Consider the following 26,990-nt stretch of genomic DNA (forward strand, 5'->3'; position numbering starts at 1 on the left):
TTGTACATCAATCCACCCCGAACACGACAACTTGCCATAGGTGAGCTCCACCTGGAGGGAACCCAAGGCAGCGGGCATCTTGGACCCATCTGCGTTGTAGTACTCAAGCGGGGTGGCGGTTGTAGGTTACGCCTCGTGAGGCCCAGGTGCTGGAGATGCTGTGGGCCTATCACCGTGGTGTCGGCGCCTGTGTCAGGTATCACCTCCATGCTACTTGACCTCTCACCGTTTGTGACAACCACGTGTATGGTAGGAGAAGGCATGGGCTTGACCCGAGTGGTTGACTGGACTCTGTGTACGCTACTCGCTTGCTGCCTGGTAGACCTGGGGACCCCTGACAGAGACTGTGTTCGCACCACATGGATAGTGGCATGGCCGTTTTTCTTCGATTTCTGAGGCTTGGGTTTTGCGGAATGTTGACTCTTGAGCCTGGAAAACTTGCAGAGTTTCTCGAAGTGTCCATATTGGCTGCATGCCTTGCATTGGACAGTCTTGGCTGGATATTTTTCTGTATGTGACCAGTGCCCTGTCGTGCCGCAACCGTGGCACACTGCCTCTGTAGTAGGGCAGCCTTTGGGGCCATGCTGTTGCTTGCCGCAATTACTGCAGGAAGGGGGCGGTGAAGACACAGCCGAACGTGCATCTGCCTTGGTTCTATGGTCCGTCTTCTTGTCTTTCCTGTACTGAGAGACAGCATGGACTCCAGGAGGAGCATGTAAGGCCGAGGCAGCCGTTCTGGTGGCCTCGTATGAGCGGCACAATATCACGACGTCCGCGAGTGTGGCAGCAGCGTTGAGGGCGATGATCTGCACTACTTCCTCGTCCTGCACACCAGTGAGGATACCGTGCTTGAGCCAGGCTTCTTTACAGTCTGTGCTGTGAGCTTTGCAGACATCAATCTCTTCAGAGAAACTCTTGAGCCTCACAATGAAGTCTGCGAAAGACTCTCCTGTAGCTTGTTTGCAGGTGGTGAACGCCCGCCGCCTCAGTGCCTCGTTGCTGGATTCCTTGATGTGTTTCTGGAGAATATCGACCACCTCGTCGACGGAAGAAGTGGAGCTTGGATGCACCTGTAGCGTGTGCTCCAGCACTCTCTGAGTCTCCAGTGAAAGGCACATCCGTAACTGGATCAGCTGTTTGGGGCGGGGCAGGCTTGCGATGTCCACCATAGTTGCGTAATCTTCCCATTTCCGCCTCCATTCCCTGAACTGTTGGTACGTAACATCCGAAGGAAGAGGAGGTGGGGGCTGTACAGCCGCTCTAGGAGTCGGTGGTGCAACAGGCGGGCCTGGCGGGGCAGAGGTGCTCCCAGCAGTACTCGAAGACTGTGGTGTAAGCGGCGCCAGTCTTGTTAGCAGAGCTTCAGAACGTGCAGCGTCTTCAAGCCGCTGTTCTTCCCTCTTGGCCCGTGCTGCATCCTCCCTGTCTGCCATCCATCGGAAAAGTGCTTGCACATCCATGGATGCTGAGGGCGAAGGAGGAGATGAAGACTGCTGCGAGGCTTCCTCAGACTGTTCGGGTGGTGGTGTTGCCTTCTTCCCGCCTTTTGGCATCACTCAGGGTGACTCTGGAAATTACTATGTGACCAGCGCCTCAACAGCTCGAACCGGCACGAGTACAACAGAGTATACAAGACTGTACAGACTACCCTGAAGCTGAATGCAGTGCGTGGTGTGCGTACGTGCGTGTATCTGTGCGTGTCGGTGGTGTACGTGTGGCAGTGCTGGGTGCTCTGTGTATGGCAACACCGATGAAGTGGCGGCGGCGGCCCATGGAGTGGGCTCACTGGGCTGCCGGGCAGTGTCTAACCAGATGCCGCACAGAGTGGGGTATGACACATGCACTCCTATTTCGCTGGACGATGTTTGCCGTCTGCCTTGCTGTCTCTCTGCAAGCACACGCAAAACACCGGGGAACACTGCATTGCCACTAGCACCGCACAACACTGTCGAAACACTGCACTGACATTCGAAGGCTGAAGGGTGGCGGGGGACGCGTAGGCTGTCTGCCGGCGAATTTCTTCCATGCAGCTACTCTCACTGTGCCATGTGGAACAACTTGCTTATTGTGTAGGTGTCCATATGTCCTCTACGTGGTGGGAAAGGCCATGGACACACTGAAGTAAAGTAGGTCCTGTATTGCTGCAGTAGGAAGAGAAGTACAGGGCGGCTTGCGAAGGGACAAGACGTTCCTGGGGCAAGCCGTGACAACACACTGAGAGCGATGCGCAGGAACTGAGGTGCCAACTCGGCTTTATTGAATAACTGAATTCGCATCGCTACCTCTTACAAGGAACACATAAAATACTATCCTACAACAATGAAATGGGCTGGCTCCAGTAACATATAATGGATATACTAGATATATCCATTATATGTTATAAAGTCATATTAATATGATAAAAATGGGACCAGGAGCTAGAAGCCTACCAGACAAGGGAGAACTCACGTTGTGTAGGTAGGTACTTCTTATATGCTATCCATGGCCTCACACTATCAAAACAACAACTGCCAACCTCCAAGATATCAAAGGAGTGTGAGTGTGAGTATGTGAGTAAATATTTGTATTTGGTGCGTGTTGGAGTGAGTTATATGGGTGTATTGAGGATGTTCACAGAAAAATATGTTTTTCCCAACTTTCTCTTTTTGTGCATATATTGTTGAATAATTTTTTCAGTAGTTGACCGATTTTTTAAATTCTTGCAGCAAAATGATCATCAACCTCATCTTTACAAACATGACCATGACCATGATCAAATTCCTTCAATCAAATTCAAGGCAGGTTTTTAAACTCAAAATATCAAATATAAAAAAAATCAATATTTCGTAGTGTGCTGAAACTGTTATAACTTAGTTTACATGTGCGGAGATAGTTAAATTTATTGGTTGTTATGTATATTACCTCTGGTCAAGAGTTATGATTTTATAGCATGATTCTGAAAATCTTTTTTTCATTGCCAAAAAATAATTTTTGCACAAAAACTACCCGAGATATCTACATCATATTTACGGTATAAAAGCAATACATATTAATACACATTTTGTATAAATATTATTCATTTAGGTGAAAAAATAAGGATAGGAGAGGCAAAAAACAGATACCGCATCACAGGAACCGAATTTCATCCTTAATCCTTTAATTAATGCGACTCATCCCGCACTGCTGCACTAATTTCCACCTGCCAAACTGGATTTTTCTATCTACGCAACTTGAAAATAGGGATGTTTTTCATTAAGGATTTCATGGTTACTTTTCAGTATATATGAAGTTATCTGTTCTTCTAAATGTATATTGGCTGTATGGCGAGATTATATTGAAATAAGATCACTTTAGAAGGCATTTTTGTATTCATTAGGATTGGTTCACTGAGTGCTCATTGTACATACATGTAAATGTCAGAGGGATTACATGCCTCCTCTAATGCAGTAGGTCTAACATGGAGAAGACAGGAAGAGGTACAGATTTAGACAAAAAAACACCAGCAACTCAGGGTTCTTAAGCATTATGTTGTAAAGTTGAGGTTTGTAGAAGCAATAGTTCTATGTAGCCTCTTGCTTTTTGTGGACATGCATGGACACAAACCATATCATTTCAATCTAGACTGCTTCCTCTTTATCTTGATATACTATCAAAAGTGTAGTCTGCCTTTGAACAAAAGCAAAGGTGTCATCAGCTGAAAAATAATGTGTGGTATTATCCTGTGACATGCTGAAAAACATAGTAATCCTACTAAGAGGCAAGGCTGGTGGTGGTGTGATGCCACATGGCTGAAATGCCAAAAGTAGTTTTTTTTACATCATGTTTATGAACATGATGAACATTGGAACCTAACTACTTTTACAATCTAGGAAATCTCACTTTATTGGATGTTAGTTATTTAGCCAGTATGTAATCTGTCAATGAAATGTGTATACAGCTCATCAACATTTACATCTCCCGATTCCTCTAGTTTCCCATGACCTCATCTTGCATATTTCAGAATAATCTGACTTAAGACTGCACATCACTTAGTACTCTCTCTCTCCTTCCTTTGTCCATCATGGGAAGTGATGGACTCAGGGATGAGAGAGGGTTGCAGTCTGAGTTACGTCATGGTGAGATGGACAAGGTGAGGTCGGGGGAGAATGAGGAGGCTGAAGCGAGGTGATTAGGGCAGGTAACTAATGATTAGCTGCATAAATATTTCATTGATAAAATACATACTGGCCAGGTAGTTAACATCTAATAAAAAAAGGATTTCCCACTTTAAACTTGATTAAGTTCCAATGACATCTGTGTGTAACAATTATGAGTTTTGGGGTATCCAAGTTTTGCAATCCTTGAGTTTGGCATTTGGGGGTTTAAATTCTTACCATTCCAAATTTTATGTATTATTGTCCTGAGTTTCGCGGTTTTGACAGGTATCAGCCGTGTTTATGTACTATCTGTGTCACTTGTGTTGCCTCAAGACTCCAATAAGATCTATATCTTTACCACTGACAATGTCATTCATACCTATTATTGGGTAACGTTTTGGCCATCCACAGCAGTGAGTCCTATGTCTCTCATATGTTACATTGAGCTCACTACCACTTGTCTTTTCTTTGACTCAGCAAAATCTTCCACCTATGCTTGACAAAGTATCAATATTCCACCATTAAGTTTATAAAGCTTCCTAATATCAAAATTACAAAAAGAATTCTATTTTGTCATGTTACCTTTTCTATTAGATGCACACTGTTCATGAGCAATGTAGACTCCAACTGTTCAGTGGCACTGTTAATTGAAATACATGAAAAATAAACAATGACAAGTAGATCTAACCATAAAAGAAAGCAATAAAAAGTGTGTTCATTATACAAAAAGCATGGTGTACAATGACATTGCTGGGGAAGGAACAGAACATAAGAGTACAGTTGCCAGATGTTGATTATTGGTACAACGTCATTAGCATTGAAACAAGGAAAGTTAATGTGGCAACAAACACTGGTACCAGTGAAGTTGTATATCACAATTTCTATTCTGTTCACCAGGAAAAGACCAGCAGACAATGTTTGAAGCTGACGTCCACATGTATTTAAGGATCCATCCACATGGTAGTGTATGTCAGACAAACACAGTTACATATCATAAGGCAAAGCAGGATGATGTCATAAGTGTTAAAATCAGGGAAGATGATATGGCAACAAACAGTTGTATCAGACAAAGTTGTACATCACATTTTCTGCTCTATTCTCCAGGCAAAGACTGGTAATAATCAAAGCTAATGACCACTGGCAGCACACAGTTATTAAGCCAGTGTTAGTATGGACTTGGGGTTTCAGACTGAGTCCAGACATCATGCTAATCCCACATGCTCTGTCACATACATTCTCCATTCACCTCCATGTGGATTTTCTGCCCTGTGTTCTGAGCTTTGCTTTTCACTGTCTTCTCCCTGGTGGCAAAAAAAACGGTATATTGCCAGGTTGTTAAATTGTCTTTCCTCTCTCACCTATGGAGGATCCGCCTCAGTTAGTGTGCTTTTGGGGTGAATCGACACTGTCAGTTCTGCCTAGAGTGGTTTGGCAGGGGAATCTGACTCTAGGAAACTCCTCCCAATTAACAGACTAAAAATATGGTTACCAAGTAACTCTGTTCATCCTGTGCCTGGCAGCATCATATACTTCTAAGTCTTTATCTCACCAGACAGTGTCCAAAGTACTAGAAACATGGACAGAGTCCATTACTCATCCAGATACTTGCTTCTGATATCAATAGCAAGCCTTTCCAATTTCCATTCTTAACTGGTAGCATTTTATTTCTGACAGACACTGTTCAACCATGTGAACACACCCAGGTGCCTGCGCATATACTTGTTAGTTCTGTAGTGGTGCTCCGCTTTTCACGCATATTATTGCATGAAAAAAGGCTCTCACTGACTTCTCAGTGAGCACAGTGGTATATGAATGTCCTGTGATAAAAAAAAAAAACAGGAACATTTATGGAAAGTGTTGCCGCTAGATAGAAAATAAGTGAAAAGGAGTGGAAGACTCCAAGATGGCGGAGAAATATGCCATTTCAGCATTATTACCTTCGTCCTGTTATAAGTGTAGCTCTGATTCCGGAGACCCAGCAAAATTCATTAAATGTTGTCTGTGTAGCCGGTGGGCTCATACGAAATGTGTGAATCTGGCAGGGATTAAATCTGAAAATATCTGCAACGTGAGGTATCTGTGCGATGTTTGCTTCATTGAGGTGTCAGCTCTGAAGAAATTCATCAATGATTTTGAGGAATTTAAGTCTGATTTGAAGAGCATTACTGCTAAAGCTGACAAGATGATGGCAATAGTTGATAATAAGATGACAAGAATGGAGGAGATAAGTATCAAGGTCGATGAGGCAACAGAAGGCTTGGCGGAAGTTGCTGAGTCGCTGAATTTTGCTGACTCGGAACATTCCACACCTTGGCAGGATGTGAAGAGGAAGAGGAGGATGAAAAAGAACCTGCTTGTTGTAGGGGTAACTCAGGATTCTGAAGCAAATCTAAAGAATGAAGTTTCTCATGCTTTGGATGGAATGCAAATTAATGGTACAAAGTTTGCTAATGATGGCAAAAAAATAGTGATGAATTTTGCCGATGAGAGTCTGAGAAATGAGGCAGCCCAGAAACTGGAGAATGTTGAAAAGTTGACAACTAAATCTGTTCAGAAAATTAAACCCAAGACAATGCTGTGTAATGTCCATAAGGAAGAGACTAAGGAGGGTATCATTGATACAATTATTGCAAGAAATGACTACCTTCAAGCAGTTCCTGATATCAAGTCAAAGATTGAGAATATTTTTTGCAAACCAGCAGCAGGGGCCACAGTTCATTACATCATGAAATGTGATCCAATGATAAGACAGTTGTTGCATCAGCATCAGGACAGAATTAAGCTTGAGTGGGGAGTTTACCAGGTTCGCGACAGGTATCATGCACTTATCTGTTACCATTGTCAAAGGTATGGTCATACTGAGGCAAACTGCAATGCCAAGAAAAATGGTGAGCATCCCGTTTGCTTTAAATGTGCAGGCAACCACAAGTCCAAGGATTGCACATCTACAGAGAAGAAATGCATAAACTGTGTGAGGTTTAAGAAACAGAATACTGACCACTCTGCGAATAATAGTTGTTGTGTTGTGTTGGAAAGTGAGATTGTTAGATCAGAAATATTACAGATCATGGCTACTAATGCTGTGAGCTCTGTTGAAATGTGGTTTATTAAATGTCGGTTGTCCAGTCAGTTGGAAACAAGACAGTAGGAATCAGAACTAATCTGTTTTTAAACATTGTCAAACTAGTGCTATTTACAACCGTCTCTGGCAATGCATTCCAGAAGTCTACCACCCTATGACTAAAGAAATATTTTCTTATATCTAACCTGCAGCCTTGCTTTCTAATCTTCCTGCCATGATTTCTAGTCCTATTTCCTCCTCTAAGGTAAAGAAAGATCTCACATCTATGTAGTTTGTATCTGAGAACATTTTAAATAACTCTATCATATCCCTCTTATACATCTCCTCTCAAATGAAAACATGTTTAATTCCTTTAATCTATCTCTATACTCCAGGCACTTTAATGCTGGTATCATCCTAGTTGCTCTTCTCTGAACTGCTTCTAACATGTTGATATCCTGCCTATAGTGGGGTGACCAGGCCTGTATGCAATACTCTAAATGGGGCCTAACATAGGAATTATATAAGCTACGCACCACTTCCTTACTTTTATAACTAACATTTCTATTTATAAAACCCAGGATCCTATTTGCCCTATTTCTTGCTTCTAAACATTGCTTTGAAAATTTCATAGTCCTGTCTATCACTACTCCTAAATCCTTTCCTTCCTCTACTGCCTCTAGCCAACATCCCTCCATCTCATAGTTAAAGTTTGTGTTGTCTTTACCTAAATGCATAACCTGACATTTTTAGAATTAAACTCCATCTGCCACCTGTCTGCCCATGCTATCAGCCTGTCCAGGTCTCGTTGTATTCTGTAATTGTCCTTTTCACCCTGTACTGCACATGCTATCTTAGTATCATCTGCAAACTTTGATACTTTGCTACTAATTCCTATATCTAAATCGTTAATGTACACCAAGAAAAGAAGAGGTCCTAGCACTGATCCTTGGGGTACCCCACTAACCACTTCCTTCCACTCAGACATTGCCCCATTTAATACTACTCTCTGTTTCCTATCAGAAAGCCATTCACTAATCCAATCAACTAACCTACCCCTATCCCATGTAGTCTCAATTTGTACACTAGCCTCCTATGCAGTACCTTATCAAACGCCTTGCTAAAATCTAGATATATAACATCTATGCTATTTCCATCATCTAACTCCTTGGTAATATATTCTAAGATATCGAGCAAATTTGTAAGACAGGACCTCCCTGATCTAAAGCCATGTTGGGTATCTCTAATTAATCTATTCTCATTTAAATGCTCCCAAATACTACCCTTAATGATTTTCTCTAGTATCTTACATACTATACTAGTTAAACTGATCGGTCTATAATTATTCGCATCATCCTTCCTACCTTTTTAAATATTGGAGTAACATTAGCTAACTTCCAGTCCTGAGGTATCTCAGCAAACCTAAGTGATCTTTCAAAGATTAACTTAAGTGCTTCAGAAATACTGTCTACACCCTCCCTAAGTACTCTAGCATGTAGCTCATCAGGACCACTAGCTTTCCTATCGTCTAGTTCAAGAATAAATTTCCTAATAATTCCCGGTTTTATATCAATATTTTCTAAAGCTCTTAAACTACTCGTCGCACTGTTTGTAACAGGATTTCCTATTCTTTCCCCTAGTTAATACTGAAGAAAATTGTTCATTCAATAATTCTACTATGTCTTCATTTTGATCCACTACTTTTCTGAGTGGTCCAATCCTATCCTCATTTCTTTTATCACTGACCTTGTAATAACTATATATTTTTTGGGGATCTTTACTCCCAGTTCTAGCTAGTTTTATCTCTGCCTGCCTTTTACTTTTTTTTATAACCTTACTCAAATCATCTCTGACCTGTCTGTACCTAATCAAATCTACATCTTCCCCACTTTTCTGCAACTCTATATGCCCTCTTCTTCTCTCTGATCTGACTACCTATCTCATGAGTCCACCATAATGGCTTCCTGTTTCTCTGCCTTATATCTTTGTAAGGGATACACTGCATCACTATACCCTTTACTACAACCTTAAAAATATCCCACATCTCCTGTGCAGTTTTATTTCCAAAACTATCTTCCCAGTTTGCCTCTCCTAATAACTGACGTAACCTACCATAATTGCCTTTCTGATAGTTTGGGACTCTAGTCTTATTCACTATATTATCCCTACTGGAATTAATGATAAATCTAATTATATGATGGTCACTGTTTGCTAAAGTCTCTCCTACCTCAACTTCCTTTAAACAATGCTCAATATTTGTTAGTACTATGTCTAAAACCTTCCTCCCCCTAGTAGGTTTATCTACCATCTGCACTAAATAGTTGTCCTGAAAACTTCCCATAAACTTATTTTCACTAGTATCTCCTACCATCCTCTCCCAGTTTACTGACTTAAGATTAAAATCCCCTAAGATAATTGTCTGACTAGTACACCCCCTATTTATCTCATCTACCATAAGGTTGTCTACATCTGCTGACTGGTTAGGTGGTCTATAAAAAGCTCCTACTCTAATAACCTTACTTTTGTTTACTCTAACATCCAGCCATAAGGACTTTAATTAATGATGAGAATCTGGATATTCTTGCTTTGACCGAAACATGGCTGAGTGAATATGATACTGCAAAAATTAACCCCTGACACTCATACATTTATGCACATACCAAGGAACACGATGCAGACTCATACAGACTACATGAGCCAAGAAATAATCTTGATATGGGATGTCGAGTATTTGCAAGATGCGCACCAAGGATTTACAATAAACTGCCAAAGGTTGTGCCAGGATCGATATCTTCAAAAAGAAATTGAAGACATATTTGTTCAAGGAAGTTTATGATTTTAACGGCATGGAAATCAAAGACAATTATAGATGCTAGTTGCTTTTGAGGGAGGCTCTGCTGAGCGCTGCCTCGCAGTGGAGTGAAGCCTTGAACAAACACCCTAAGTAACAAGTAAGTAAGTATAAGTGAAGAAGAAGAGGGGAGAAGGGTGGGGAGAAGAAGGGAGGCAGCTGGAGGATGAGTCACCATCCACGAAAATGTTGTAACTTTTCTCCTGGTGTGATTCCTGTGAAACCACTAGTTCCACAGGAATCACACACAGGGCTGTGGCTCACTAACACTTGCACTCTCACTAAATTCCTTATTTTAATCACTAATAAACCTCTTTGGTGCCATCGTAAGTTTATAAATGAAAAATTACCAACAGAACGCAGAAGATTGTTGTTTTTCCCAAGACACAACAGCACTAGGGATGCGCACCAGCATCCGGTATATCAGTATTACCAGTAATACGGTATCAGAAAGGTACAGTAGTGGCTGGGAAGAGGGAGATGACAAAGCTTTGTATATGACCAAATGTGTGACCGTTTGATTACCAGTTATTCCCACCACTAATAAGCCTTTGATGTTAATACAAGTTTATAAATGCAAGACTACAGACAGAATGCAGGAGAATGTTATTCTGATGACCATGGCAATACAAGTCACAACTAGTGGAGGGAGAAGGGGACGCCAGGGGGCCTTTGTTTACAACCATGTGTGTTGACATTTGACTATCAGATATTTTTTCGAGTATGAAATTGAACTTTTGGGTTCGAGTATTGAAAAGTTTGAGTATTGAGTCTCCACTGTAAATTTATATAGAATATACAGTATGTATAAAGCCTAAAGGAGCTTGTGATGCTATGCATGAAGTCAGTCCCGTTTTCTTGGTCTCTGAAATGGGTTTATATCTATATTACATTTGACTTCACAGACTATGTGATGTCCTTTTGTAACTGCTCTCATAAACTTAATAATTAGAACAGGTCTATAATGTGATATTACAATCTTAAGAATCTGTGTTAGACTGACACTTGTCTGGTCTTTGAGTAACCTAAATTTCTCAGGTATTTTTTCAGAAACATCCAGCAATGTAGATCTAATCTGGCACATGATTATTATTGTTACTCAATTTTTTATATTCATGTTCTCATTTTTAGTAAAAAGTTTAAAATTTTTCTCAAAGGAATTGAAAATGTGCTAATTGGAAAAACTTATGTTCTGCATTTTATCATTATTTGCATGTTATTTATTCATAAATGTTATTTTAAAATGTGTGATATGCAAATTATCTTTCACCTCTAATTCTTCTTTTTTTTTTTTTTTTTTTAAGACTATAAATTCCTTCACATCCTTCTACTTCAAAATCATTCACTTGTTACAAAGCTTATAATTAATTTTCTCATTCCATCACTAGGAACCAGCGGCTGGCAGATCTTCCTTCGCCTACACCCTACCGTGTTACAGGTACTCATCCCATAGATGTAGCTGCACATATCAAGCTACTTGGAGAATCCCTCAACAACATTGGACAGAAGCTGAAGGAGCATGAAGTAAGACAACTCCATTGTTTTATTTGTTATTATTTTTTTTATTTTTTATGCTGACAGCCACTATTATTGTTTGTTTATACATATATCCTGCACAGGTTAACACCTACTGTACAATTCTTTCAAAGCAATTACATGAGGTTTGTTTCTAACCTTAGTCTTTCATCTTCTCCAGTCTAATCTTAGGCTTTTCTTTATTCTAGTCTTTCATCTGGTAAACCTGTCAGTTGCTTTGTCTTTGTCCTCAGCTGTCATAATTCTTGTTCATTAAACACCACAGTTCTCTTCATTCCTCATTCATTGCCTCTTCCATTTCTACCACAAACAACAAGATTCAGGTAGACCAATGATAAATCCCCTCTTTTCAACTCTTGCTCCTATATTCATGTACAAAACCATTATTTAGTCTCTGGAACTTCATCCCCCTAATGCTCATGTATTTGCCTCTTGGAATTGGTCAAATGAAAGGATCTATCCAGTGATAGCTAAGAATTGGCACAGTTCAACATGCAAGGAATTTCATAATGTTGTTCCTTGGGTAAGGAATTTTATATATTGTGGTATCTCAGTATAGTAAGTCCTTAATATGTTACATGCAATGTAACCCACAGGTGGGTCATCAGTTTCTATTCATTGTTGCAATGCAACCCATCAATGGGTCACACAACAGTTTTCATATATATCACATTTTAATCTTGTTATTAATAGGAATTGGATTGTTTAGTAAATCTGCAATAAACAGCATGTGTAGGAGGGCATAATAAGCACTGATTGATAAATAATATGAAGCACATTTTATTTTTAGTGTTATAAAAACTATATTATCTTGTATTTTTCCTTCAGAAGAACATAAAACTTTTTATAACAAATGATTCAAACTGAGATATCACAATTGGAGTCTCCTTGATAAGCTTCAATAATTTTTTTTATTGGTCTTTTCATAATTTTCTTGATATCCTTATTATCCTATCTTCCCTCTTTTCTGTTGAACTAAGTTGACCATAAAACTATGTAGCATTCATTTTCTGAATAAGGAAAAGAAAGAGACAAAAATGTGTGAACAAACTTAGGAATGAAAAAATATAGTACAGTATAGATGCACTAAACATTGACAAATAAAGGATGTCCACCAGTGGGTCATATCGCAGAAAAGTCAGATTTTTCATGGTATGCAATGCAGCTCTGCTCTTCTCGCTTCACTGGCTTGAGCAACACTGATGTGACAACAATTTATTAGTATTGCAGCGAGGGAGAGTCTGCCGCACTACCAGACAAACAGAACGTGTTAATCTATTCCATGTCACACAAAATTTTCCCACAAGAAGTAAAGGGAAAATTATTAATCTGTTCCCATGATAAGAAATCTAATTGTTATTTGTATATTATATAGTACATTAATTGGTTAGTACAAAATAATGTAGGTAAATACTGTTTAAAACTGAAATATGTATCATATTTAATTGCATAAAAGTTGCACAGGCAAATCAGTGTTTCAACAGGATATATTCATATTTTTTTTTTTTATATGTATTTAAGCATGTAATGTTTAAAGCTGAAAAAAAGCAAGGAATCACAGTAGTAAAAATATCCTACATGATTGCAGTAATAAAACAGAGTTAGTGGTCTTGTTAAGGAAGTGAAGCAAAGAATGCTGCCTGTAAAGGGGCTATCACACTGGCCTATGATACGCGGAACGCGGGCCGCAGTTCTTGGTACGAAACCAGGAACCCTATCACACACAAGCTGCCCGCGTTCTTGCTATGCTAGGCAAACGGCCCACCAACCAAGACAAAGCCTAATCCAAATAAACCAGAACAAAACTATGCTGCTTATACCTCAGCCTGTGCTTTGTCTTGGAACTGCATTTGCACTTCCTATTGTTGAAGAAAAGTAAGTAAAAGCAACTAGAGAAAAGCTGAGACGTGCACAACGGCAACTTTAGAGTCAGAGGTGGTTGCCATGAAGCCCAAACTATCGACATGACATATATATATTTTACCTTTCTAAATTGATGAAATATTATTTAATATTCCAATATGAAAAATTTAGTCACGTTCTTTTTAGTTCAAATAAAAGGTTTTTATTACATATATTATGTTTACTTTTCCATTGGGATAGCATACGGAGAACCGGGATGGATATGAAGCCATCCCAAATTGATTATGCTAATTCCGGGCAAGTTCCAGTTATCTGGAGCGGATGTTCCTGGTTCCGCGTATCATAGGCCAGTGTGATAGGGCCTGAACTGTCAAAATGTCAACACACTTGATGCATCTCTGAATAGGGCTGTTTTAATTTTCAACATTTGCATACATCATATTAGTGCTGATAATGTGATGGTATAAATCTGTAGGTGTTTAATTAAGTGAAGGAAATTTAAAAATTGTGTGACATTCACTTATATAAGACACAGGCTATGAAAAAAGATGCTTATGATATATATATATATATATATATATATATATATATATATATATATATATATATATATATATATATATATATATATATATATATATATATATATATATATATATATATATATATATATATATATATATATATATATATATATATATATATATATATATATATATATATATATATATATATATATATATATATATATATATATATATATATATATATATATATATATATATATATATATATATATATATATATACATACATACACAGTGTTCCCTTGCTATTTCGTGGTTCGACTTTTGCAGATTTTATACATACTCGTAGATACGTTCTGCCGATTTTTCGCAATATCACACGGTCAGTGACGTCACTTCGGAAAATTGGTGTGTAATAATGACGATAATGTACGTTACTATGTACGTAAAGTACTGCACGTGTATTGTTCATATACATATACAGTACCGTACGCATATGTTTAGCCTACAAAAATGTTTATAAGAGTGTGGGGAAGGTTTATACAATGGCAGGAAGGGTTGATAATAGTGTGGGGAGGTTTAAAAGAGTTTAAAATTTTAGTTATATAGCGAAGTATATACAGTGGAGACTCAATACTCGAACGTCTAAATAGTTGAACGCAAAAGTTCGATTTAATACTCGAAAAAATACCTATTAGTCGAACGTCCGTCCACGTGGCTGTAAACAATGGGTCTCTTCCTTCCTGCCGCCCCATGTGCCCCACCGGGCCACAGCAGCCAGTTGATCCTTCGCTGTCGTATGAATAACATTGTCCTGCGCTTTCTCTCCATTTTTTTTTTTTTTTTTTTTTTTTTTTTTTTTTTTTTGCATTTAGAAGCTTACAAGGGCACCAAAGAGACTTGTTAGTGGTGAGAATAAACCTACAAGAAAGAATGTAGTGACAACCATCGAAAGGAAAAAGATTATTGATAAATACGAGAAAGGAAACTGATCTTGCAGCTGAGTACTGTATGGCTAAATCTACAGCAGCCACAATATTGAAGAAGAAAGAGCTCATTAAAAGAGGTGATGTGGCGATTGGTGTGAAAAGGCAACTTAAGCGACCTGCGACAGTGATAGAAATGAAAAAATTGTTGAGTGGATAAACCAAAGGCAGATGACTGGTGATTCTTTGTCAGAGGGCATAATTTGGGCGAAGGCCTGCTGCATGATGATCTTATTTCTGATACTACATCTGACTCCAATGATGATTTTAAAGCAAGTAAGGAGTGATTTGTGAATTTCAAGAAAAGAACTGGAATTAATTCTGTTGTGAGGCGCGGCAAGGCCGCAAGTGCTGACAACATTGCCACTGAGAAATTTCTCCCTGAATTTAAGAAATTTGTGGATAAGGAGTGCTTAAACCCACAACAGATCTTTGTGACGAAACTGTCCTGTTAGAAAAAAAAAAAAAAAAACAGGACCTATATAACAAAGAAAGAGAAGTGTTTGCCAGGACATAAGCCCATGAAAGACAGGCTAACCGTGCTTCTGTGCGTCAGTGCTGGCGGCGACTGCAAAATCAACCCGCTAAATTTTTTCTAAACTTGGCTTTGGCAATGGCTGGAACAAATTACCTAATTTATAGGTATCAATAGTCGAACTTTTTAATACTTGAACAGCCAATTTGGAACTAATTAAGTTCGAGTATTGAGTCTCCACTGTGTAGCGTCACTACTTTGGATTGGATCACCTTTCGTCGGTGGTTACAGAACCCATCTCCCGTAATAAACGAGGGAACACTGTATACCATCAAATATGGTAAATACAAAATTAATTAGATAAAATTAATTGAAAAAACATGGCAACACTGCTCAACTTTGTCTTGAGAGAGGTAAACAAACCCAGGTAGCATGGAGTGTCACAAATAATTTTGACAAATTTCTAGCACATGAGTAGTATTCCAAAGTATACCAAGCAATTTTTTTTTTGTGTGTTTCTAAACAAGTCATACACCAAGTTGAACTTACTCCAAGGTGGATGTATATCAAGGTACCACTGTAAAGGTACTCCCAGAGTTGGGCACAACTTTAATTCTTGCAAGTGTAACTTTGTTGCTGGATCTGATGCAACTGTGACTTTGCAACTCTATTTTTTTAGCACCACCAGTGCAACTTGTAACTTTGTGACTGCAGTTTTTTAAATTCTTCAGATAAATCAGATTGGATATATTAACCCCCACAGGAGTCAGATCAATTGAGGGGAAGGCCAATCTGAGTTATCTGAAAATCTGAGTTACCTGAAGAATTTTTGTGACATTTTGCACTCCTGTTACCACTAACAGTTGATATAATCTGTGTAATGTATTATGTTTCTGTTATCGCACTAAAGTTTACTTTGTAATTTAGTGGAGTCACACCAGGTAAAAAAAAACTGCAGTCACAAAGTTACAAGTTGCACTGGTGGTGCCAAAAAAATAGAGTTGCAAAGTCACAGTTGCATCAGATCCAGCAACAAAGTTACACTTGCAAGAATTAAAGTTGTGCCCAACTCTGGGAGTACCTTTACAGTGGTACCTTGATATACATCCACTTTGTAGTAAGTTCAACTTGATATATGAGATGGTTTCTTTTTTTTATGTAATCAAATTTCATCATTCCAGGGCCAAATAGCAGTGTCTGGCAGTCTCTCAGTGTTGTTGGACTCCATGCTGTGTGTTTTGGGCCCACTGACCTGCCTGGCTGATCATGTCGCTCATCTAAAAGGATCAGTCAGCCAATCAACACTCACCCAGACACTTGATAATATTGCATACATTATGCCTGGAATTGTGTAAGAAAAAGCAGACATAGCTATGCAGGCACAGGTAGAATGACAATTATATTTTGAATAAGGAATGTTAAATAATAAACAGTAGTATTACTATGCTGATAATAATTATTGTAATATAATGACAGAACTTGAAAATTAATATTCAAAGCTTTTATGAATTGCAACAGAGGTTTCTTGAGTCTTCACAAGTTTCTTCCAACTAACATTATTTTTTTCATTGTCAAGCATATTGTGTTTTGAATTCAAATTGCCCAATTCAATTTTTTATTTTTTTACTATCAATCAGAATTTCATTATAAATGTTATTTGTAGAGCATTGCATATTGGCATATATATTTCTTTTTTTTTCTTTTCTTCGTTTGGTATTCTAGCTTTTCCTCAAAGTTCCAATTTGTGTATTTGTTACAAAAACTTTTATCAAAAATCTATTGTGTAACCTTTCCCTTAAGTAAAGAATTGTCAACATATTTTAATTTCTTTGAGGTCAACTGAGGTGCTCCTTGCAGAAATAATCTATGTAACAAGTGACAAAAAAATAAGGAAATGGATTGAAGTTTGAAGAGTTACAGCCTCAAACAATGGAAGAGAAGGTTATCAGTTATGCTACAACCACACCACATTCCTGTTCATATACACTGATTGTATTCTAACTTTACTTCAACCTCAGTCCCTCTCTGTGGGTCCCTTTAGATGCCAGAAAACAGTTCTCTCTATACTTCAGTCAACTTCCCTAAGGCTTCACATTACAACTTACTATTGGGTAGAAAGTGTGCTAGTCCAGGCTACTTGCAAGGCCACCTTCAGTGAAAGCCTTGACTGCAGAGGAAATATGTAAACTCTAAACTTATCCTAAATCCTAACAGCTGCAAAGAACTTACAAACACATGACAGAGAGAAAATGCAAAACTGGTTCTAGAATATTACAAGATTCAGATCTTAGCTTAAATAGTTTTTCAAATTTGTCATAAGACCAACCTTGAAAAGAGATGCTGAATGAACACACATCAACACTAACAATGATGAATTCTCTGGCCACAAAAACAAGTAAGAAATTACAAGGCCAGTCACTTAAAAGAAAAGAAATCTCTAGACAAGAAAGTCAACTTTACTCAAGCACAAAAATAATGCAAAACAAATATAGGATACAGGACAGATGAAAAGAAAACTGAGTGGTTGTCATCTCTATTTCAGAGACCCAAAAGTGGTATTTTAGTGCTATGTAGATGGCTTAGTAAAAAATATTTCTTTAAGGTATAGTACACATCTTGGTATTATAGACCTCCCTTTAAGGGATTTCAGAAGCATCAGGCAAAATGTAGAGCAGCCAACTCAAATTGAAAGTCTTGTGCTCAGGAGTAATCCTGAGCCACACCTGTAGCATAAAGATCAACATCAAGCAACACTGGATATGAGCCACTACTTTGACAATTTACTGCTAGTTAGCAGGTGGTCACTTTGTTAGTATCTTAGTTCATTCCATGATTTTCACTGAGAGGAAAGATGATACACTCCCTATTGGTAGCTCCACCTCATCTTCCTTTGGAACTGAATTACTGTCTTGTGGACTTGCTCTTATGCATTTGTATTTCCTTCCTATATATTCTTTGGTAGCTCCACCCTTTCTTCCTTTGGAACTGAATTACCGTCTTATGGACTTGCTCTTATGCATTTGCATTTCCTGCCCATATAGTTTCATAGACATTTCTGTAATGCTTTTATTCTAAACAATTAACTGCATAGAAAATAAACATACTAATGCCACAAAAACTATACATACTAAAACAACTCTTGCAAGTGTTAACTCAATTGTGGCAAAGTTCTACATTAGACAGTTCTGCAAGAAGCATGTTAAATTTGGGGAAAATGGTAAATACAAAATGAATGAATATTTTTCTAAGAATAGATGGAGGCTTAAAGCCAAGGAAAGACTTCTTTATCTCTTATTCACCATGTACAATTAAATAAATCATAATCTACCTATTAAAAATTGCGTTTTAGATTCCTTCATCTTATATGTACAGTGCTGCCAGCGGTTGGGAAAAAATCTTTCAAGATAGGTCGTAGAAATCTAATGAAAAAAATCTCGCCAACTTCGTTTCCAACCATCCTAAAAATTTCAGTAAAATCCTTTCATAGCTGTTGAGTGGGATTACCCTGTTCACAGACAAGCAGACAAAAAAAAAAAAAAAAAAAAAAAAACGAAAGCATAACCTCCTTAGCAGTGATGAAAAAAAAAAAAAAAACTTTATTTGTGTACACACCTGCAACAGCACCAGCATGTTCGGGTGCAGATTTAACTGCAGCTGGATTAGACGAGCTGTATTGTTTTTCACTAGGACCAGGTATTTCATTATCATCAGAACTCTCCATTGCTGAAAAAAGACCAGTTGCAAAAAAAAGGTAATGCAGAAAGTGGATAGAAAATCAGGAAAATTTTTGCTTTGTGATCAAATCCTTTCATGGGCGGATTCTATTTCTGATACCAGTGCTATAAACTTAACAATACGTAACTGATTTCAAGATTAGTCCCTACAACATATTTTTTATCTTATATTTCTGCTTTATTGTAAGTTTACTAGCGTACCTTCAAATACTCGTACATACGTGCTGCCCTTATTAGTGCTAGTTATAGCTACCTCCACCACCAACAACAAGTAACAATTTTACCAAATACACCACATGAGAGCAATAAACTAAGAATCATTATACCTACAAGTAGCTACACCCTATTCACTGTGGTTATTTTTTATCAGTCTCATTAGCTACAGAGACTCAAATTGCTTATCACTAATCCTCGAATGGCACACTCAGCTTCACTGTGTTCTCGTGGGACAAATAATAAGGGTCTTTAAGTGAATAATACACCATGACATAGGGTGGAAATATATCAATAACGAATAACAAACTCTTTAAGTTTCAATTCACTAGATACACTCACCAGCGAAGCAAAACAAAGGCACCAGCTGAAGGACTAGTCTGTCAATGCGTGTCTGCCACTGTGGCCTGTGGGACGTGTATTGTACGCGTCAGCTGGACATCAGCTGATCCTCTCTCTCTCTCTCTCTCTCTCTCTCATTTTATGCGACTTTTATGTAGTCACTGTAGATTTTTCAAGATTTTAGGAATTTTAACTTTTTTTTTTCAAGCTTTCAAGGATAGGGTAAATATTTCAAGATCTTGAAAAATTTTTCAAGCGCTGGTAGCACTAAAGCAAATAAAAAAAGTGTCCAGACTATTGTTTTACCTAGACTCATCAAATTTTGCATGCAGACCCGTCACTATTAATGTGAATGAACCTATGAAGTTACAGAGTCTGTGGTATGAGCCATAGTTTATTCTTACACCTTTTTCATATCCGGGGAATGTAAACACAGTCACATTGCTTGTGTGTTGCTATGATGTTTAGTTTGTCTTGTGTTATGTTGCGTTTTTAAGTGTTTCCTTCACCTGAATAATGAGGTGCCCTGCATTCCTGCCACAACCACATATGTGTTTTGAAGTGAGTAATGTGTTGAAAGCCCAAGACAAAATGACAGAGAGGGAAAGTAAGGCGAGAAGAGTTTTTTTATGCTTGTACTTTTTTTCTTTCCTGTGTGCAATTATGTGATAAACAAAATTTTCTTATTGTGTTTACATTTTTTATGTTACTTGGGGAATAGCAGAAAATTATGAGATCATCGTAACTTACCCTGGTAAGTGTGCGATGATCGGGATTCCTCTTAGGCTGTGCTGTCCAACTATGCATGGTCATGCATGACTCATGGTGCGCTGGTACCAAGGCTTAGATTTCATCCGGAGTTGGGGATGAGAAGGTGATGTGGGGAAGCACATTACCAGAAAAATAACCATTCACAAAGCATAACTCTGAATTTAGGTTAACACAGAGATGACAAGAGCAAATGACAATGAAACCATATACAGATATACGTGAAATGACAATATACTAGCATGAGCTATGTAACATACAGAACCCCAAAAACAAAGGAATATGAAGTGAAATGGGATGGGAGGGCATGCACGACCATGCATAGTTGGACACCACATCCTAAGAGGAAACCCGATCATAGCACACTTACCAGGCTAAGTTACGATGATCTCATAATTCCTCATTAGCTGTGCTCTCCAACAGTGTGATGTCATGCATGACTGTTTGTAGCCTCATCCCCAACATAATAAAAAGGTTGAAACACCAAATGTGCATACATTCTTGTCCATGCCAGAAACAATAAACAACTAGAGATAAAAAATAGATCAGCCCATGATATCAGAGTGTTTTGTCCAAAGGAACCCACAGGTAATATGGTCTTGTTATAATGTTTAGCAAAAGTAGATACACATGTCCAACCAATTGCTTGTTTAAACGTTACCCACACCATTCCTGTTCCAAGTGCCGTAGAAGTGGATGCAGACTGGACTGAATAGGCATTAAACCACGTCTTACTTATACCAGACTCTCACTACAACCTTGACCCATCTAGTAATTGTGGCCTGTGATGCAGACCCAAAAGGTACCCTGGTTGTTAACAAGTTTATATTGATCTGGTCTTATTCTCAGCTTCTTTGTCAACTGTAAATATGTCCTTATAGCATCAATAATACTCGTACAATGATTAACATTTAAAGTCAGAGCACTAAAACTTTTTTCTTGCAAATAATGTGGGGCATCAGAAGTTTTAAGTGGATCACCAATTCTACAAATGATCTCATTCTGGGTAAGCAACATATAGTCCTGATGTCCAAACAATCAATGGTTTGAAGCTTTTGCCCAGACAAAAGCATGAGTTAACCTGTCCCTTTTTTGGTTAAAGTTGAAAGAAATAATTTGGTATTCCTTCCCCAACCATCAAAAGTCTTTAGTAGCAAATCAGGCTTCCATATAAATCCATCCCTAGGTAGTTTTGAACATTGTTTAGCTGCTGACCTCATAAACAAGCACAATCTTGTGCTGGCCTGCTGGCGTCCCATTAATCCAAATTACTGTAGAGATAGCTGACCTGGCTGCATTGAGGCTGCTGTAACTGTAACCAGAACCATCGATGTTACCCTTGTGGAATAGAGAGTATATGATCCAGGACCAAAAATGTCCCCAGGTCAGACACCTCTCATGTTGAAGACCACAAATGCCTTGACACCTCCCTCAACTTTTTCTACATTAACTTCTGCAACATTCGCAGTCTTAGATCTAATTTTCAATCTGTGGAACACCACCTCTCCTCTACTAAACCTCATCTTCTTTTCCTCACCGAAACACAGCTATCTGAGGCAACTGACAGTAGCCCCTTCTCTGTTCTCTCCTACTTTCTCTATTCTCATTTTCATTCCAAAGCTGGATGTTGCGTCTATGTACTTGCTCTTGTGCCCACGCTCTTGAGTCTTCCGAATTTTCCACCATCTGGCTTCGACTTAACAGTCACTCTCAAACTAAATTCATCTGTGCTGTTTATCTCTCCCCTAACTCTTCTGACTATAGTAATTTCTTCAACTACTTAACTTCTAAAGTGGAGCACATTCTGTCCCTCTACCCTTTCGCTGAGACTTCCATTCTTGGAGATTTCAATGTTCCCCACCAGCTTTGGCTTTCCTCTCCCTTCACTGACCACCCTGGTGAACTAGCCTTCAACTTTGCTATCCTCCATGATCTAGAGCAACTGGTGCAACACCCTACTCGTATTCCTGACTGTCTTGGAGACACGCCCAACATTTTTTATCTCTTCCTCACCTCTAACCCTTCTGCTTATGCTGTCACCCTTTCATCTCCGTTGGACTCCTCCGATCACAATCTCATTTCTGTATCTTGACCTATTTTTCCAATCCCTCCGCAGGATCCCCAAAGCGAAGGTGCCTCTGGCGTTTTGCCTCTGCCAGTTGGGGGACCTGAGGAGGTATTATGCTGATTTTCCTGGAATGATTATTGCTTCCGTGTCAGAGACCCATCTCTTTGTGCTGAACGCATAACAGAGGTGTTAGTATCTGGCATGGAGGCGTACATTCCTCATTCTTTTCTCAACCTAAACCTTCTAAACCTTGGTTTAACTCAGCCTGTTCTCGTGCTATACATGATAGAGAGGTTGCCCACAAAAGGTACTTGAGCCTTCCATCTCCTGAATCTCATGCACTTTATATCTCTGCCCGGAATCATGCCAAGTCTGTTCTTCAACTTGCCAAACACTCTTTCATAAATAGGAAATGTCAAAATCTTTCAAACTCAAACTCTCCTCGTGACTTCTGGCATCTAGCCAAAAACATCTCAAATAACTTCACTTCTTCATCTTTCCTCCTTTATTTCATCCTGATGGCACCACTGCCATCTCTTCTGTCTCTAAAGCTGAACTCTTTTCTCAAACCTTTGCTCACAACTCCACCTTGGACGATTCTGGGCTTGTCCCTCCTCTCCTCCTCCCTCTGACTATTTCATGTCTACAATCAAAATTCTTCGTAATGATGTTTTCCATGCCCTTGCTGGCCTAAACCCTCGGAAGGCTTATGGACCTGATGGGGTCCCTCCTATTGTTCTCAAAAACTGTGCTTCTGTGCTTGCACCTTGCCTGGCCAAACTCTTCCAACTTTGTCTATCGACTTCTACCTTTCCTTCCTGCTGGAAGTTCGCCTACATTCAGCCTGTTCCTAAAAGGGTGACCGTTCTAACCCCTCAAACTACCGTCCTATAGCTTTAATCTCTTGCTTGTCTAAAGTTTTTGAATCTATCCTGAATAGGAAGATTCTCAAACATCTGTCACTTCACAATCTTCTGTCTGATCGCCAGTATGGCTTCCGTCAAGGTCGCTCTACTGGTGATCTTCTGGCTTTCCTTACTGAGTCTTGGTCATCCTCTTTTAGAGATTTCGGTGAAACTTTTGCTGTTGCGTTAGACATATCAAAAGCTTTTGATAGAGTCTGGCATAAAGCTTTGATTTCAAAACTGCCCTCTTACGGCTTCTATCCTTCTCTCTGCAACTTTATCTCAAGTTTCCTTTCCGACCGCTCTATTGCTGCTGTGGTAGACGGCTACTGTTCTTCTCCTAAACCTATTAATAGTGGTGTTCCTCAGGGTTCTGTCCTGTCACCCACTCTCTTTCTATTATTCATTAATGACCTTCTTAACCAAACTTCTTGCCCTATCCACTCCTACGCTGATGATACCACCCTACATCTTTCCACGTTCTTTCAGAGACGTCCAACCCTTCAGGAAATTAACAGATCACGCGGGACGCCACGGAACGCCTGACTTCCGATCTTTCTAAAATTTCCGATTGGGGCAGAGAAAATCTAGTAGTTTTCAATGCCTCAAAACTCAATTCCTCCATCTATCAACTCGACACAACCTTCCAGACAACTATCCCTCTTCTTCAATGACACTCAACTGTCTCCTCTTCCACAATGAATATCCTCGGTCTGTCCTTTGCTCATAATCTTAACTGGAAACTTCACATCTCATCTCTTGCTAAAACAGCTTCTATGAAATTAGGTGTTCTGAGGCGTCTCCGCCAGTTTTCTCGCCCCTCCAACTGCTTACTCTGTATAAGGGCCTTATCCGTCCCTGTATGGAGTACTCTTCGCATGTTTGGGGGTTCCAGTCACACAGCTTTGCTTGATAGGGTGGAATCGAAAGCTCTTCGTCTCATCAACTCCCTCCTCTGACTAACTGTCTTCAGTCTCTTTCTCACCGCCGAAATGTTGCATCCCTTTCTATATTTTATCGCTATTTTCATGGTAACTGTTCTACTGATCTTGCTAACTGCATGCCTCCCTCCTCCTGCGGCCACGCTGCACAAGGCTTTCTTCTTCCTCTCATCCCTATTCTGTCCAACTCTCTAATGCAAGAGTTAACCAGTACGCTCAATCATTCATCCCTTTCACTGGTAAACTCTGGAACTCCCTCCCTGCATCTGTATTTCCAAATTCCTACAACTTGTCTTCTTTTAAGAGGGAGGTATCGAGGCATTTGCTCCCCTAATTCTGGCTGACGGTTTTGGCACTTTTTGTACTCTTTGGAGAGCCAGTGCTCAAGTGGGCTTTTTTCTAACTTTCTTTTTTTTGCCCTTGGCTGGCCCTCTTCCCTACTTAAAAAAAAGAAAAAAAAAAAAAGGAGTTATATAAAGGGGGCAAAAAAGGATCAACTTATTCTTGTAAACACAACTCATTTCCTACTTTGATAAGTCTCCCATATGCTATAAAGGTTTTCTCATCTTAGGCTTTACCCAGAAAGTCTGTAACCCATTAAAAAATTCCTGCCCTGCAGAAAGATTCCCTGACAGAGACCATACTGCAAACCCCAGATTCCTGACAGGGTGTATCCGTTTGGGAACCCGAGGCAGATACAAACACCTTTGAGGAAGAAGTCGAGGTGCAGCTTTCAACAGGTGAAGAGTCTCTGCAAATCAAGGTTGAGCCCCTAAGCTGGCAGAATCATTAATACTGATGCCTTGGTTCGGTTCCTTGCAAGTTGCAATCGCACTATCATGTGTAAAGACTTAATCCTTATAGTAGGTAATATATCATACTATGTTGCATTTTCTAATTTTAATTCAACTAAAATCAAGTACACCACTTCTCAAAAAATCTTCTAATAATGTCATACAAGTTCAACCAATATTCTTAGTAATGTTTTGGCTTATCTCCACAAATCCTTCATCAATATTAATCAACATACAACTGAAACTTCCATGAATTCACCAAGTGCCAACTTCACACTGATGCATCCAAATATCTAAGTAACATTTGAACTTCTTCATATATACCACAACTATATCATATGTAAGTAACTCCTCAAATATCAAATAATGCATCAACTGTCAAATATGCACCATATACGAACAGTATACACGAAATCTTAATATAGACATCCTAGCAAATACAACATTCTATCTCGTTTCCTCCTTTCACTCAAATGACAAAAATTATCTTAGACTGCATTACCAACTAAAGAGCTCTACTCACTAATACAAGGAAGAGTCTGTCCATGACTCTATGGGTTCCTCTCCTCTCTTGACTGGAACCACAACCTCTTGGCCTCTCTCTCTCTCTCTCTCTCTCTCTCATCTGTAGACTCTCTCTCTCTCTTGTTGGTTTAGCCTATTAGATACCCAATGTCTCAAACTTTTTCCTCCACACCCAGTTTATCATCGACCATTTGGAGATCACTCCACATGGGAGCCCACGTGTGAACAACATAAGGACGAAAGCTCATACAAAATACAATCAAATAATTCTTAACTGTAGTACACATCTGGAAACAAGACCCCATCTTATTGGCATTTAAGAGGCTCAAGTTTTCCCTTCCTTATTGATCTGACTAGGATAGCCAGGTTGTTTATTGACTTATTTACCAATCATGGGTCACTCCATGTGGTGTATATACCTAAGATGGCCAGTTTGTTATTGGTCTGACCAAGATAACCAGGTTGCTTATTGGCCACTTAGATTCAGCATTCATGTTTAACTCCACGTGGGGAACAACACTAGTGTACTACACTACTCCCCAAAGTCATATACTACTCCCCAAGGTCATTAAGAAGTCATTTAGATTTGTTTTGGTCTTGGACATCTGTCTGGATCATCTATATCTGATCCCTGGCAGCCTACTCTCTGTTAATTGTTTTTAATGTTTTTGTCCCACTGCATCTTGACCTAACTCGCCTCTATTTATGGCTGGGTCAATATCACAATTCTCATGTAGATGTATTTGTTCTTCATGTCTTATTTCTGCTGCTGCATCAGGTTACGTCACTTGTCTCGCCTTACTTTGTGAATGATGTCTTTTATGACTCTAAAGGGAGGGAAAGCATAAATTAGTGAATCATTACTCCAACAGAATGAAAAAGCATCTGTGCCCAAAACCTCAGGATCTGGTTTCCAAGAATAGAAAAGATGTAACTGAGTGTTTTGACGAGTAGCAAAAAGAACCATAGAGGGTTCTAAATAAATTTTGCAAATGTCTCTAAAACTGTGGGCATTAATCTCCATTCTTTATTGAAATCACTCGCAAGATGCTAAATCAACTGTAAAATTCATAGATCCTTGGATAGATTCAGCAGATTAGTCTATGTTCCGCACATTGTCCCAGTCAAAAATAAAAAAAATTCTTCAGCTATGCTGTTTAATGCTACCTGAATAATTAAATCTCGCAACAACTGTGGTATTACCTGAAATTAATTCTAGTAATATGCTTATGTTGGACAGTATGCAATATACCCTTAAGTTCAAAAGAAACACCCTTCAATTCCAGA

At 39.0% G+C, this 26,990-nt stretch overlaps 1 protein-coding gene across 2 annotated transcripts; it reads left to right on the plus strand.

Annotated features, from left to right (window-relative positions):
• The first annotated feature begins 1,909 nt into the window (after window positions 1-1,909).
• On the plus strand, window positions 1,910-18,751 carry LOC123510749 (HMG box-containing protein 4-like). 2 transcript variants are annotated; one of them, XM_045266101.1, is made up of 3 exons: window positions 1,910-2,069; window positions 11,416-11,551; window positions 16,595-18,751. In XM_045266101.1, the coding sequence occupies exons 1-3, from the start codon at window positions 2,047-2,049 to the stop codon at window positions 16,766-16,768; spliced, it is 333 nt and encodes a 110-aa protein (XP_045122036.1). In that variant the 5' UTR covers window positions 1,910-2,046; the 3' UTR covers window positions 16,769-18,751. The 2 variants fall into 2 exon arrangements, with proteins under 2 accessions (XP_045122036.1, XP_045122035.1); XM_045266100.1 differs by lacking the exon at window positions 1,910-2,069 and adding an exon at window positions 2,148-2,457.
• Window positions 18,752-26,990: the final 8,239 nt, after the last annotated feature.

This window comes from Portunus trituberculatus, chromosome 30, assembly GCF_017591435.1.
Source record: "Portunus trituberculatus isolate SZX2019 chromosome 30, ASM1759143v1, whole genome shotgun sequence".
NCBI lineage: Eukaryota > Metazoa > Arthropoda > Malacostraca > Decapoda > Portunidae > Portunus > Portunus trituberculatus.